Source organism: Pelophylax lessonae, assembly GCF_965119305.1.
Source record: "Pelophylax lessonae genome assembly, chromosome: 7".
In the NCBI taxonomy this organism is placed as follows: Eukaryota; Metazoa; Chordata; class Amphibia; order Anura; family Ranidae; genus Pelophylax; species Pelophylax lessonae.
The window spans coordinates 42,626,270-42,642,040 of record NC_138774.1 but is presented as its reverse complement, the minus strand read 5'-3'; the positions used below and the strand labels follow the sequence as shown (position 1 = coordinate 42,642,040).

The following is a 15,771-nucleotide window of genomic DNA, read 5'->3' as shown; positions in this document are numbered from 1 at the left end:
GTTTAGCAGATGAGTGGAAGCATTTAGGACCACAAAAAGGGAGATGCCCACACGGTGGCGTGCATTCTCAATCAGGAGATTATTCCTGGATGGGGGTGCCTGCTTCGAATTAGTTCTAATATTGTTCATGCTTTCATATCAAAAATATGCCAGGAACTAGTTAAAATCTTGAAGATAGATTATTATCCACAGATTTCAGGTATAATGGAAAGAATGAATAGCAAAAATAAAGACAAATTAAGAAAAGAATAATTGAAACTTCGAATCAAGTGGTACGGAACAAAAAGTTGCTCGCACCTTTCTTTTCTCTTTACAGGAAAATACCCATCCTTTCAGAGGAGGAGACGTAGTGGTGATGAAGCTGCTGTCCAAAAGAAAGAAACAAAAGGATTTCGCCTACGGCCCAGAGACTACCGTGGTAGCAGTTACCAGGACCGCTGTTTTGACCGAACACAGCCCTACTTGGATCCATGGCACTAGAGTGAAGTTGGTGCGGAGAGGACCTGAGCCGGAGGATCCAGAAGCAAGAAAGGAGGTACTAACGGGGGCAGACCGCCCTGACCTTGAACAGGAGAGTCAAGAAAAGGGGGTACTGATGGGGGCAGACCGCCCAGACCCTGTAGAAAATGACTTTTCCAGTTTCACCGGACTCAGACAAACTGTGGTTGCTGATACCTGACTTCATTTTCAGTGTTTTCCCTTGTATGGACTGTTACTAACTGTATCTACCACCCTAAAGGCCGAGGTATCATGAGAAGTTTTGGAGATTTTTTTGGATCTGTATTATCATGGATCAGACAAGCTGGAATGTTACTTTTGTTTATTGCTTCTTCTTCTTTTTATATATTTGCTTCTAAAAATGGGCCAATGTATTTATAAGAAGGCAACACAAGATGATGCATTTTGGAAACAAGACTTATAATTGTCATTTTATGACAAATGAGAGGATTGATATAAGTGATATTAATTTAGCCATGCTTAAATTCATTTATCCAGAGGCCCCCTTTATGAACTGTAACTATTTTAAAGAATTTAGGTTTTCTATAGGATGCTGATTCTCAAAGCTATGGGCTTTCTTCAATTCTTTTCCATTGTAAGTTTCCTTCGATTGTGTTTTACTGAGAGAAGCCTGTCCTGATTTCTAAGGGTATTATTTCAGACTCAGTCTTTCCTGGGCTGCTTCCTGAATGTAAACATTCTTTGTCTCTTGGTATATATGAACACCTTTCCTGCTTTCTATGCATGATGAAGTAATTGTATAACGTATTTTTAGTGGTCTGGGAAGACTAATTGTTACATCCCCTTTTTGTACTGTATATAAGCTGTCTTCAGGATACATATATTCGAATACACCATTGAAACACTAACCTGTCTAGATGTTGTATTTCCGAGCGCTCGTATATTCTTTGCAGATTGAAGGGAGACTGGCCGGCAGAATTATACCTACCAAGGGGTATTACCTTTCACCAACAACAGCAAAATATCCCCCATCAGCAACAACAGATCCCTCCAGGAACAATAGATTCCTCCAACACTAGAGCTTCAGCAACAATATAGCCGCACAGCAACATAAGATAACCCAGCAGCCTGCATCAGTAGACTCCTCCCTTAATGGTAGATCCCTCCCAGCACCAACCCCCCCCAATCAACAACATAACACCCCCCAGCAACAACAGATCCCCCACCAGCAACAACAGACCCTTGTGCAACAATTGATCCCCCACCAACAATATACAGCAACATGAGATCTCCCAGCAGCCTGCATCAGTAGACTCCTCCTTCAACAGTATATCCCTCCCAGCAACAATTTATCCCCCAGCAACAGAAGACCCCCTTGCAACAATAGATCCCCCACCAGCAACAACAGATCCCTCCAACACTAGAGCCTCAGCAACAATATAGCCGCACAGCAACATAAGATCCCCAGCAGCCTGCATCATTAGCCTCCTCCCTCAATGGTGGATCCCTCCCAGCACCAACCCCCCCCCCCGCCCCACCAACAACATAACACCCCCCAGCAACAACAGACCCTTCTGCAACAATAGATCCCCCACCAACAATATACAGCAACATGAGATCTCCAGCAGCCTGCATCAGTAGTCTCCCCCTTCAACAGTATATCCCTCCCAGCAACATAAGACCCCCCTGCAACAATAGACCCTTCTGCAACAATAGATGCCCCATTAACAATAGACCCCCCTCAACAATAGATCCCACCAGCAACAATAGACCCTCCAGCACAACCCAGCACCAATTGCCATTACATTCATTTAGTGCTGGAGGTGCTGGAAAAAAACCCCCGGTCTTCCTGTACTGGAGATGCCCTTCCCTGTCCCAGTGTACCCAGTACAGAAAGTGAGGGGAAATCACCCCAATGGGGTCATAGAAAGCAATAAATACCTCAAGAAGTTCTAATCCCTCCCTACCCATAACTAAATGAAAAGGCTTTAATTCTAAATCCCCAATAACCCCCACAGCTCTCACTGAGAGATTCAACTACACCTCAGTCTGAGTAAAATTGAAACGGATTTTACACGACCAACACACAAAATGGTTCCCTCGGTTATATTCACATGAAGGAATATTCATCAAGAATAACAAATACCTAAACTGGACTGGGGGTGTTCATACATAGAACAATGCCCCGGTTCACATTAGTGCGATTGCGGAGATCGCATGTAATTCGGAGTGCACTGCTCCTAAATTACATGCGATCTCATGTGTGGTGCGAATTTCAGCCATACACTTTGTATGGCTGAATTCGCACTGCATCCGCACTAAACTCGCACATGAGGCTTTTTTTTATTTGCAGCAGAATCGGATAGCATAGTGGTTCACACTAGTGCGATCCGATTCTGTGCGAACTTGCAGATCACACTGCAATATGCAATCGCAACTGGGGGTTTCGTTAACTTTGAATTGACACCCCCTGCATATCGCATAAGGCAGTGTGAACTGCCAGAGGTGCGGATGCGATGCGGGAACACGCTGCATATTCGCAGCGTTCCCGCATCGCACAAATGTGAACCGGCTCTCAGAATCTCTTTTTTTTTTTTTTATATATAAACCATTTGACCCAAGAAGTCCTAATAAGCAGAATCACCAAAAACACATTTGTGTTCTGTCTCCCAACCTTCTGAGTAGAGGAGGGACAGCTTTAGGCTAGACTCATACAGTGGGGATCGAAAGTTTGGGCACCCCAGGTAAAAATTTGTATTAATGTGCATAAAGAAGCCAAGGAAAGATGGAAAAATCTCCAAAAAGGCATCAAATTACAGATTAAACATTCTTATAATATGTCAACAAAAGTTAGATTTTATTTCCACCATTTACACTTTCAAAATAACAAAAAAAAAAAATGGCATCTGCAAAAGTTTGGGCACCCTGCAGAGTTAATATCTTGTACTGCCCCCTTTGGCAAGTATCCCAGCTTGTAAACGCTTTTTGTAGCCAGCCAAGAGTCTTTCAATTCTTGTTTGAGGTATCCTTGCCCATTCTTCCTTACAAAAGTCTTCCAGTTCTTTGAGATTTCTGGGCTGTCTGCCACGCACTGCTCTTTTAAGGTCTATCCATAGATTTTCAATTATGTTGAGGTCAGGAGATTGTGAAGGCCATGGCAAAACCTTCAGTTTACGCCTCTTGATGTAATCCCCCCGTGGATTTCGAGGTGTGTTTAGGATCATTATCCATTTATAGAAGCCATCCTCTCTTTAACTTCAGCTTTTTCACAGATGGCATCAAGTTACCATCCAAAATTTGCTGGCCACTGGCTGCAATACAACCCCAAAGCATGATTTATCCACCCCCATGCTTAACAGTTGGACAGAGGTTCTTTTCATTAAATTCTGTGTCCCTTCTTCTCCAAACGTACCATTGACCATTCCGGCCAAAAAGTTCAATTTTTACCTCATCGGTCCACAGAACTTGTTTCCAAAATGCATCAGGCTTGTCTATATGTTCATTTGCAAAGTTTAAATGCTGATTTTTGTGGTGAGGACGTAGAAGAGGTTTTCTTCTGATGACTCTTCCATGAAGACCATATTGGTACAAGTATCTCTTTATAGTGGAATAGTGTACCACAGCTCCAGTGTCTGCCAGATCTTTCTGGAGGGATCGTGCACTCAAACGGGGGTTTTGAATTGTTTTTCTCACAATCCTGCAAGCTGTTCTGTCTGATATTTTTCTTTGTCTTCCAGATCTTGCTTTAACTTCCACTGTTCCTGATGCCATTTCTTAATTACATTCCGAACAGAGGATATTGACATCTGAAAACGCTTTGCTATCTTCTTATAGCCTTCTCCAGCTTTGTGAGCGTCAACTATTTTCAGTTTCAGTTTTCTAGACAACTGCTTAGAAGATCCCATGGTGCTGATTGATGGGGCAAGGTCAGATGAGTCTGGGCATTTAAAACCTTTGAGATTGACATCACCTGGTCTTCCCAGACGATGATTGAGAACAATCCATGACATTGGCAGGTCTCAGCCTTGCAAAGGGGGCAGTGCATGCTATAAATTCTGCAGGGTGCTCAAACTTTTGCAGACGCCATTTTTTTGTTTTCCGTAATTTTGAAAGTGTCAATGATGGAAAAAAAATCTAACTTTTGTTGACATATTATAAGAATGTCTAATCTGTAATTTGATGCCTTTTGGAGATTTTCCATCTTTCCTTGGCTTCTCTATGCACATTAATACAAATTTTTACCTGGGGTGCACAAACTTTCGATCCCCACTGTACCTGTGTGTCTGCCTTTTCCTGTGTGCCCATAGTCCATGGGGCCACAACTGTCACAATAAAGAAGCAACTACTCCTTTTTCCAAGTCGCATGGAAACACATTGCATAGATGTGAGGAAGCCATATAGACAATAATGGGATTCCTCTAGTCATGCATTGTCACACAGGTCTGAATGGGGACTTTACAAAAACGATATAGGTAAAGGGCAAACTCCAGTCATGCACCCATTTACATGGGCCACAAAGTATTAATACTCAAAAATAAAATGATTGGTTAAAGCAGGGGTCTCCAAACATTTCAAACATAGGGCCTGTTTATCGTCCTTCAGACTTTAAGGGGGCCGGGTTGTGGCCAGTGGGGGTAGAAAATGTCCTGGGCCCAGTGTCAGTGATAATAAACATGGCCTCAGTGTTGGTGGTCAGTAGGGGGAGGAGTAGAGCCCCGACATTGGTATTGGGGAGGAGGAATAGTACCCCATTGTTGAGGTCCATGGGAGGAATAGTGCCCCGTGTTGGTGTCAGTGGTAGGAATAGTGCCCTGTGTTGGTGTCAGTGGTAGCAATAGTGCCCCGTGTTGGTGTCAGTGGTAGCAATAGTGCCCCGTGTTGGTGTCAGTGGTAGCAATAGTGCCCCGTGTTGGTGTCAGTGGTAGCAATAGTGCCCCGTGTTGGTGTCAGTGGTAGCAATAGTGCCCCCTGTTGGTGTCAGTGGTAGCAATAGTGCCCCCTGTTGGTGTCAGTGGTAGCAATAGTTCCCCGTGTTTGTGTCAGTGGTAGCAATAGTGCCCCGTGTTGGTGTCAGTGGTAGCAATAGTGCCCTGTGTTGGTGTCAGTGGGAGGAATAGTGCCCCGTGTTGGTGTCAGTGGAAGGAATAGTGCCCTGTGTTGGTGTCAGTGGGAGAAATCGTGCCCCGTTTTGCTGTCAGTGGGAGGAATAGTGCTCCGTGTTGGTGTCAGTGGTAGGAATAGTGCCCCGTGTTGGTGTCAGTGGTAGGAGTAGTGCCCCGTGTTGGTGTCAGTGGTAGGAATAGTGCCTCGTGTTGGTGTCAGTGGTAGGAATAGTGCCTCGTGTTGGTGTCAGTGGAAGGAATAGTGCCTCGTGTTGGTGTCAGTGGGAGGAATAGTGCCTCGTGTTGGTGTCAGTGGTAGGAGTAGTGCCCAGTGTTGGTGTCAGTGGTAGGAGTAGTGCCCCGTGTTGGTGTCAGTGGTAGGAATAGTGCCTCGTGTTGGTGTCAGTGGAAGGAATAGTGCCCCGTGTTGGTGTCAGTGGAAGGAATAGTGCCCCGTGTTGGTGTCAGTGGGAGGAATAGTGCCTCGTGTTGGTGTCAGTGGAAGGAATAGTGCCCCGTGTTGGTGTCAGTGGAAGGAATAGTGCCCCGTGTTGGTGTCAGTGGGAGGAATAGTGCCTCGTGTTGTGGTCAGTGGTAGGAATAGTGCCTCGTGTTGGTGTCAGTGGTAGGAATAGTACCCCGTGTTGGTGTCAGTGGAAGGAATAGTGCCCCGTGTTGGTGTCAGTGGGAGGAATAGTGCCTCGTGTTGTGGTCAGTGGTAGGAATAGTGCCTCGTGTTGGTGTCAGTGGTAGGAATAGTGCCTCGTGTTGTGGTCAGTGGTAGGAATAGTGCCTCATATCATTAGGATGAATAGTTCCCCCAGGGCTGGATAAAAGTTAGCAAGGGTCCGCAGTTTGGAGACCACTGGCTTAAACCAACATGTCCTACCTTTCATCACTACTTTCCATTTTTATAAATAAATTTGGTCATCTAAAGGTTGTATGGAATGTTTAGTGTACTATTACATATCTGATTGAACAGTACATTTTTAATGAGATGTGTACATCAGACCAAGTAGAGAAGGAAAGGGGGTTTGAAAGGTTAAAGCGGGCCAGAGACAAATCAGAATTCCTCTGGTTTAGCAGCGACCACCCAAATTTCGATCAGTGTGTGGCCGTCCCTGTTCAGCAGAATGCGGTAGTTTGGATAACTTCTGTTAAACTTAAACATATAAGTTGGAAAACTTTTGTTGATGAGTGTACTGTCAGAGGGGAGTCTCGCTGTCAGAATACAATGTCCTGGTGGGCACATTGTTTGTGTGGATGGAGGAATCTGTCAGTTGTTTCTTATTTTGGCTGAATAAAAAGAAGCTTCCAGTCTATGGGCAGCTTTAGTCCCAGATGAAGGACGGTGGAAGCTGTGCATTGTCACCTAACATTTGGAAAGATTTTTTTTTTTTTTATGTATAGTAGTGTGCGGAGTACTGCCAATATGATAGATAGATAGATAGATAGATAGATAGATAGATAGATAGATAGATAGATAGATAGATATTATACCTCATACACGGCATGACAAAGACCCTCCACAGCCCCCCCATATACTGTCACTGTACTCACCGGAATGGACTCCTATGACAGTCATAGAGATGAGAAGAGCCACAAAGAGCCCCATTTGCTTCGGAAGAAACCCAAACCTGTCCTCTCACCTCACCCACTTCTACTGATACTCTGTGCAGGAGGAGGCGGAGACTCTGTACACAGGACACTGCTGATTGGGTGATAATTACCTCCCATCCAATAGGAAAATTCATACATGTGTGATCAGCAGTTGCTGGGCAGAGGCAGTGTGAAAAGGTTGGCTAGTTGAGGAATATAATGGGAGAAAGTGAAAGTAAAATGGAGAGATGTCAGACAAACATGATAACAGAGGAGTCAGTGTGGGGGAATTCCAGAGCCTGAGCCATGGTCACTGTGCGGGGAGATGTGATTGGTTGGCACAGAAACCGAAGCCGCGTTACTAGCAGATATTTTGTAATTCGCAGTTCAGAATAGAAAAGAGGATTTTTTTTCCATTATCATAACAAACACCTGAAGCCCAACTCCGGACACTTTTGAATGTGTTGGGTAGGGAAAGGAAGTTAGATTTAGGTTAGAATTAGAATATACAAAAGGTGACCAGCGCTATGGAGTTTACAATAAATTCGTTTAAAAGCCTAAGGTGTAAGCAGCCAACAACCAACCCTAAAAGGGTTAAAGAAGTAAAATAGGTGCAAAAGGTTGAAACGGCGCTACCTTCCAAGTGATAACGTGCCAGACAAATTTAAATAAATAAATAAATAGTGATTTTGTTGTATATTTTATGTCATAAAGTGCTCAAGTGATTGGTGGTCAAAATAATGACAGACTTTTTTGACCCCTGACAATTACCCACTCAAGGGGTGTAAAGTGCTAGTGCAAATAAATCAATGAAAGTTGAGTAAAGAAACAGTGAATTTATTTAAAAAGAGCCTGCTGCTAAACAGCGTGATATACCAGTGGTAATAGTGATAAATTTATAAAAATCAATTTAATAAATAAATAAAGTAGATTTCCAGAGAAACAGTGAATTTATATTTAAAACAAGAGCCTGCTGATATACAGCGTGATAGACCAGTGATAGTAGTGATATAAGTTCATAAAATCAATTTGATAAGTAAATTAAACAGATTCCAACTCTTCTTAACCGCTTGCCGACCGCCGCAAGTAAATTTACTGCGGCGGTCAGCCCCTGCCAGGCAGAGTGACGTTAATTAACGTCACTAGCCTGGGAGGGTCTGGGGAGCGAGCGCGCGCGGTCACGGACCCCCCCCGCGCGTGTGACCGGCGGACCCGATGTCCGCCGCTCACTCGGCGATCGTCGGGGGAGAGGGAGAAAGTCAGGCAGCTTGTGTAAACAAGCTGCCTGTCATTCTCCTCGGTGTTAAAACACTGATCAGACAGATCTACTATGTAGATCCATTGATCAGTGTCCTTTCACCTCAAGCCACAGCCAATCACAGTAGAAAGCACGCCCCTAGGGACACACACAGCCCCTCCCTCCCAAATAAAGTTAACCCCTTCACTACCAGTGTATTTTTACAGTAACAGTGCATATATATAGCACTGATTACTGTAGAAATGTCACTGGTAACCCCAAAAGTGTCAAAAATGTCAGTCAAGGGTCCGATCTGTCCGCCGCAATGTCGCAGTACCGCAAAAAAAATCGCAGATCGCCGCCATTACGCGTTAAAAAAAAAACAACAAAAATGACAAAAATCTTTCCCTTTGTTAGTAAACGCGATAACTTTTGCGCAAACCAATCAAAATACGCTTTTTGCGATTTTTTTTTTACCAAACATAGGTAGCATAAAACAAATTGGCCGAAAATGTTAAAAAATTTTGATTTTTACATTTTTTTGGGGGGAAATTTCATATAAAAAAATGTGAAAAATATTGCTATTTTTGCAAAATTTACGCTCTTTTTTTGTTTATAGCGCGTGATCAAAAAATCGCACAGGTGATCAAATACCACCAAAAGAAAGCTCTGTTTGTGGGAAAAAAAGGACGTCAAATTCGTTTAGGTACAGCGTCGCACGACCGCGCAATTGTCCGTTAAAGTCACGCAGTGCCGAAACGCAAAATACCCCCTGGTCGTTTAGCAGGAAAATCCTCCGGGGCTTAAGTGGTTAACAATAAGAACCGAAGGAATAGTATATAGAGTGAATAGGCAAGTGATTAAAGAGGAAGTAAACCCTCCTCAGGAAGTTGTACCTATAGGTAAGCCTATGATAAGGCTTACCTATAGGTACTGTAAATATCTCCTAAACATGTACGGTTTAGGAGATATTTACCTTTAATGCAGCCAGTGACGTCACTGGCGCATGCGCTCTGAAGGAACGGCTGATCGTGCCGTTCCTTCAGAGCCCCGTGCCGTGACCGTCGGCTCCCGCGCGGATGGCCGGATGCCGCGATCCCGGAAGACGGGCGACTGAACATGTCGCTCGTCATACAGGTAAGAGAGCGGCACGGCGGGGGCTCGTTCTAAGGTAAGTATTTCATAATGAGCTAGTATGTGATGCATACTAGCTCATTATGTCTTTCTCTTGCAGGTTGTAAGAAAAAAAAAATTTTTTTGAACGAGTGTACAACCTCTTTAAGAGCAAAAAAGCTTTGGTTGCAATCACCAGTGTGACCACTTGGTGTCGCACCTTGTATACAACCTGCTATATGTTAGATAAAATGGGACCGATAGGAATGTCCTGGGGTTCCTCCAATACGATCTCCCTTCTTGTTCCTCAAAAATATAATAGGAAAAAAGGCCGCGCTTAAGTCACAGTCAGGATAGGTAAACGATGATGAACCTAGGCAGCCAGTACAAAAAATACAACTGTAGTAATGAAAAGATAAATAAAAGTACAGCACCAATCATTAATATAGGACAAATATTAAACAGATGATAATCCTCAATAAAACAGATATGAGAGTCCAGCCACCGAAGATGGAGTTAGTACAAGGAAAACATCATCACCCCGTGCAACAGATTAGGTGTCAGCTTACCGGAAACCCTGGACCCCCTGTTAGGGTGGGTCACATGAGCGAGTGGTAAATGAATCCAGGAAGAGGGTCCTCTATAGTGTGGATACCAATCCCAGGATGGTCTCTCCAAGGAGGGCACAGTTCCAGTGACTCAAGCCGTGCAGTAGGTGAAAATACCTCAAAATCAAGAGGAAGACTCCAATGGCATAGTAAACTACTCAGCTTTATTCATATTAAAAAGATGCAAATGGCAACTCATATTTAGATGACAAATCAATGCGCATAAATGGTACACCACAGGTAAGCGTGAAGACAAGCGGACGTTTCGTCCTCCCTAGGACATCCTCAAAAATATAGAGAGAGAGGGGGGACCCCTTGGTATGGTATATAGTGCAATTCCAAATGGTAGAGGTAGTAACTCACAGTTAAGCTGTCCACGATCAGTAGAGAAGCCGGGAAGCTTCCGCGTTCCACGGCCCTAGCTCCAAAACCGGAAGTGACGTAATGACGTATGACTCCACCCCTTCAGTTCTTATTGTTAAGAAGAGTTGGAATCTGTTTAATTTACTTATCAAATTGATTTTATGAACTTATATCACTACTATCACTGGTATATCACGCTGTATATCAGCAGGCTCTTGTTTTAAATATAAATTCACTGTTTCTCTGGAAATCTACTTTATTTATTTATTAAATTGATTTTATAAATTTATCACTATTACCACTGGTATATCACGCTGTTTAGCAGCAGGCTCTTTTTCAATAAATTCACTGTTTCTTTACTCAACTTTCATTGATTTATTTGCACTAGCACTTTACACCCCTTGAGTGGGTAATTGTCAGGGGTCAAAAAAGTCTGTCATTATTTTGACCACCAATCACTTGAGCACTTTATGACATAAAATATACAACAAAATCACTATTTATTTATTTATTTAAATTTGTCTGGCACGTTATCACTTGGAAGGTAGCGCCGTTTCAACCTTTTGCACCTATTTTAGGTTAGAATTGCTCTCTGTGTCTCTCTTCAGGTGGAAGTGAAGTAAAATCTTCTGCTGGGGCTCTCAAGTGTCCCCATGGAACCCCCCCTCCCCCACCCCTCTATTGCTTCCTCTATCCCACATAGCAAGGATAACTTGCCACTAATTTCTAGCAGTGTTGAATTGTAAGTCTTGATAACTTGCTGCACATATTCACTGGCAGGTTGTACACTTGCAGAGCACTTAAAGCACGAGTTCTAGTTCAGGGGTCCCAACCACCGGGCTGCAGCAGGCCGGCGAGCAGGATAGTGAGCGGGGTGGGCAAGCGAGCCAGCATAGAGATGACATCATCTCTTAAGCCCCGTACACACGTACCGATTGTCGGCCGTAAATATTCGGCCGCTGACCGATCGGCCGATTGTAGGCTTGTTAGTATGATGCTTCCGACAGGGCATTTTCGGCCGAACAGAATCTGTCGTGCAGGCATTAAAATTTTTGTTGGCCAACACCAGAACGGCCGATTGTTCGCCAGTCAGTACAGAATTCGGCCAACAATCAGCAGATTTGCAAGACTGGGCATGCTCAGAAAAGAAAAAACACACTGAAAGTTAACCATCACATGACATCACTTCTGCAGTCGGCTGTTGTTGGCCGACAAAATTCGTGTGCAGTCTTTTTCAGTTTTCAACAGACACGACAGCCCTGGACAAAAGACGGCCGATCGTTCAGCCGACGATCAGTACGTGTGTACGGGGCTTTACCGCCCGCCCTGCATCACCGCAGCTCCGCTGTCACTGTGCAGCCGCAGACAGTAAAGAGATTAAATCATCTCTCACTGTCCACCCTCACTCTGGGAGCCATGGGCTGAAAAGCTGGGGAGAGACTGCCAGATCAGCTGTCACTGTTGCCTGCCACCAAATTGCCTTCATATTTAAAAAGTGAGAAGCTGCATCTGGTATTTTTTGGTGGCAGGCAACAGTGGGAAACTTCAGCTAGTGGCAGTATAGTGACAATGCGCATCTGGTGGCAGGTGACGTGGCAAGTGACAATCCACATCTGGTGGCAGGTGACGTGACAATTGACAATCAGCATCTGGTGGTAGGTGAAGTGGCAAGTGACAATCCGCATCTGGTGGCAGGTGACGTGGCAATTGACAATCCGCATCTGGTGGCAGGTGACGTTGCAATTGACAATCTGCATCTGGTGGCAGGAGACGTGGCAAGTGACAATCTGCATCTGGTGGCAGGTGACATGGCAAGTTACAATCCGCATCTGATGGCAGGTAACGTGATAAGTGACAAGCTGCATCTGGTGGCAGGTGACGTGACAAGTGACACAATCAGGGCTTCCACTAATTCTGCATTATGGTTGAACTATTCAATTATATATTACAAAGCAATAATAGAAATAATGCTCTTCAATCATCCTGACACCATATCAACCATGGTGCCGTGATGATTGAAGTGCCAACACCAGCCATTGCCCGCAAAAGATTTTATGCGCTACACTTGTGATTAACCAGTTGCCGACCGCTTACCGCATATTTACTGCGGCAGTGTGGCCCTCCCAGGCAAACCGACGTAGGTCTACATCGGTTGCTTGGAGGCAACCAGGGGACAAGCGCAACGCCGCCAGCGCGCTCCCGCCACCACTCGTCAGCGGGGAAGCCGATGCAGCAGGCAGGCGGCTCTGATTGGCGCCTGACACCCGCGATTGTTCCCCGCTGAGAGAGAAGAACGGTTCTTCTCCCTGCAATGATCATAGAGCTCCTGTGATCCTTCTATATAGGATCAATGGTCTCTATGGTCATTCCACAACATGCCCCCCCACAGTTAGAAACACGCCCTTAGGTACACATTTAACCCCTTGATCACCCACAGTGTTAACCCCTTCCCTGTCAGTGTCATTATTACAGTAACAGTACATATTTTTAGCACTGATTACTGTAGTAATATTCACTGGTCCCCCCAAAAGTGTCAAAAATGTCAGATAGGGGTACGATCTGTCCGCCGCAATGTCGCAGTCCCCCAAAAATTTGCTGATCGCTGCCATTACTAGTAAAAAATTAAAAAAAACAATACAAATATCATAAATCTTTCCTGTAGTTAGTAGACGCGATAACTTTTGTGCAAACCAATCAAAATACATTTATTGCAATTTTTTTCTACCAAAAATATGTAGCAGAAAAAAATTGGCGTAAAATGTTAAAAAATTTTGATTTTTTAATTAGTTTTTTTTTTTAATGTTATATAGCAGAATGTGAAAAATATATACATATTTTTTTCAAAATTGTCACATTTTTTTTGTTTATAACACAAAAAATAAAAATTGCACAGGTGATCAGATACCACCAAAAGAAAGCTCTATTTGTGGGGAAATAAGGACATAAATTTTATTTAGGTACAGCCTCGAACGACCGCGCAATTGTCTGTTAAAATAACGCAGTGCCGAATCGCAAAATATGGCCTGGTCAGGAAGGGGGCAAATCCTTCCGGTCCAGAAGTGGTTAATAGTAACTAAATCAGATCCCCCTAAATACTGCAGCTGTGCTCTATAATGTGTCCCCACATATATCTGAAACTTATACATATTCAAAAGTACAGCACAAATATTATCACCAAATTTTGACTAAAATATCTATCTTCCACTGTGATTAACTGAAATAAATATATATAACTGAAATACTTAGTTAAGTTTGCTTGAAATAATTTTACATGTGCTCCATGCTATACCAAATAAAGTCCTCTAAATGATCTTCATATAAGGTAATGTGTAAAATCCATTATTCCAACGTTCATAATAAAGTGCAAAAATCTTCCACTTTATATCTGCGTGATTCTTCTCCAATATACACCACTTGTGCTCTGCCGCCTGTCACACCATCCCCTTACCTATGGACATGGACCTATGCTGTATATAGGTCACTGTGTGCATTGTCTTTTAATAGGGCTTTTGTCTCCTCTGGATTTCTCCAAATGTATCAACAGCACACCTTTTATCTTTCCAGCATCAGATACCAGGCACAGGGTGAAGTTTCTCCACTTTCCACAAATATGCTCAAAAGAAATGAAAAGCTATCATTGTGCAGTTCAATGTAACTTTTTCCTCTATTAACCACTTAAGCCCCGGAGGATTTTCCTGCTAAACGACCAGGGGGTATTTTGCGATTCGGCACTGCGTGACTTTAACAGACAATTGCGCAGTCGTGCGACGCTGTATCTAAACAAATTTGGCGTCCTTTTTTTCCCACAAACAGAGCTTTCTTTTGGTGGTATTTGATCACCCGTGCGATTTTTACTTTCTTGCGCTATAAACAAAAAAAGAGCGTACATTTTGCAAAAATAACAATATTTTTCACATTTTTTTATATGAAATTCCCCAAAAAAAATGTAAAAATCAAAATTTTTTTAAATTTTCGGCCAATTTGTTTTATGCTACCTATGTTTGGTAAAAAAAATCGCAAAAAGCGTATTTTGATTGGTTTGCGCAAAAGTTATCGCGTTTACTAACAAAGGGAAAGATTTCTGTCATTTTTGGTATTTTTTTTTTAACGTGTAATGGCGGCGATCTGTGATTTTTTTTGCGGTACTGCGACATTGGGGCGGACAGATCGGAACCTTGACTGACATTTTTGACACTTTTGGGGTTACCAGTGACATTTCTACAGTAATGCTATATATATGCACTGTTACTGTAAAAATACACTGGTAGTAAAGGGGTTAACTTTATTTGGGAGGGAGGGGCTGTGTGTGTCCCTAGGGGCGTGCTTTCTACTGTGATTGGCTGTGGCTTGAGCTGTAAGGACACTGATCAACGGATCTATATAGTAGATCCATGTGATCAGTGTTTTTACAGTGAGGAGAATGACAGGTGGCTTGTTTACACAAGCTGCCTGACATTCTCCCTCTCCCCCGCCGATCGCCGAGTGACCGGCGGACATCGGGTCCGCTGGTCACACGCGCGGGGGGGGTCCGTGACCGCGCGGAAGCGTGCCTCCGCGGGCGCGCGCTCGCTCCCCAGAGCCTCACAGGCAAGCGACGTAGACCTACGTCACTCTGCCTGTGAGGGGCTGACTGCCGCAGTAAATATACTGTGAGCAGTCGGCAAGCGGTTAAACAAATAAAAAAGCCATTTACAGGTTCACTTTGTAGGTTTATTTTAAAATGCTTTCTATTGTCCAGTCAAGAGCATGCTTTGGTATCACATTCACAGAGAAGTCCTCCAAAAGAAGGAAAAAGGAAGGGAAGAAGTCACAGGTTGTGATGAAATGTGTTGAGCGGAGCTAAATGACATCATCCCGCTAAACTGGAAGTGGGGGATGTCTCTGTGAATGCAATGCCAAGGCCTGCTATTAAGGGGACAATAGAAAGTGCTGTGCTTGTAAGTGGCTTTTAATTTGTTTTTTTTTTGTTTTTTAAAAAAAGGAAAAAGTTACAATATACAGTAAAACCTTGGTTTACGAGTAACGCAGTTTGTATTGCCGTAATAATTTTTATATGAATAAATGGTTGTGGAATGATTCATCTGAGTTTCCATTATTTGTTATGGGGAAATTCACTTTGATATAAGAGCGCTTTGGATTAAAAGCATGTTTCTGGAACTAATTATGCTCGCAATCCAAGGTATTACTGTACTGCACAATGATAGTTTTTTGGAAAGTGAAGAGACTTCACCCTGTACCTGGTATCTGATGCTACTAAGAAAAAGGATGTGCTGTTGATACATTTAGAGGA

General features: G+C 43.4%; 1 protein-coding gene across 4 annotated transcripts in view; it reads right to left on the bottom strand.

Moving 5' to 3' along the window:
* The window catches only part of LOC309559445 (class I histocompatibility antigen, F10 alpha chain-like), a 587,461-nt gene that overhangs the window by 255,615 nt on the left and 316,075 nt on the right, over positions 1–15,771 (bottom strand). For 3 of the 4 annotated variants that reach the window (XM_082262709.1, XM_082262708.1, XM_082262706.1), the window contains exon 1: positions 7,122–7,177. The exons of the other annotated variant lie outside the window; for it this stretch is intronic. In XM_082262709.1, coding sequence (XP_082118835.1) covers positions 7,122–7,176 — 55 coding nt within the window. In that variant the 5' untranslated portion in view covers position 7,177. Of the gene's footprint in view, positions 1–7,121; positions 7,178–15,771 lie in introns of those variants that run through there. 4 annotated transcript variants of the gene reach the window in all.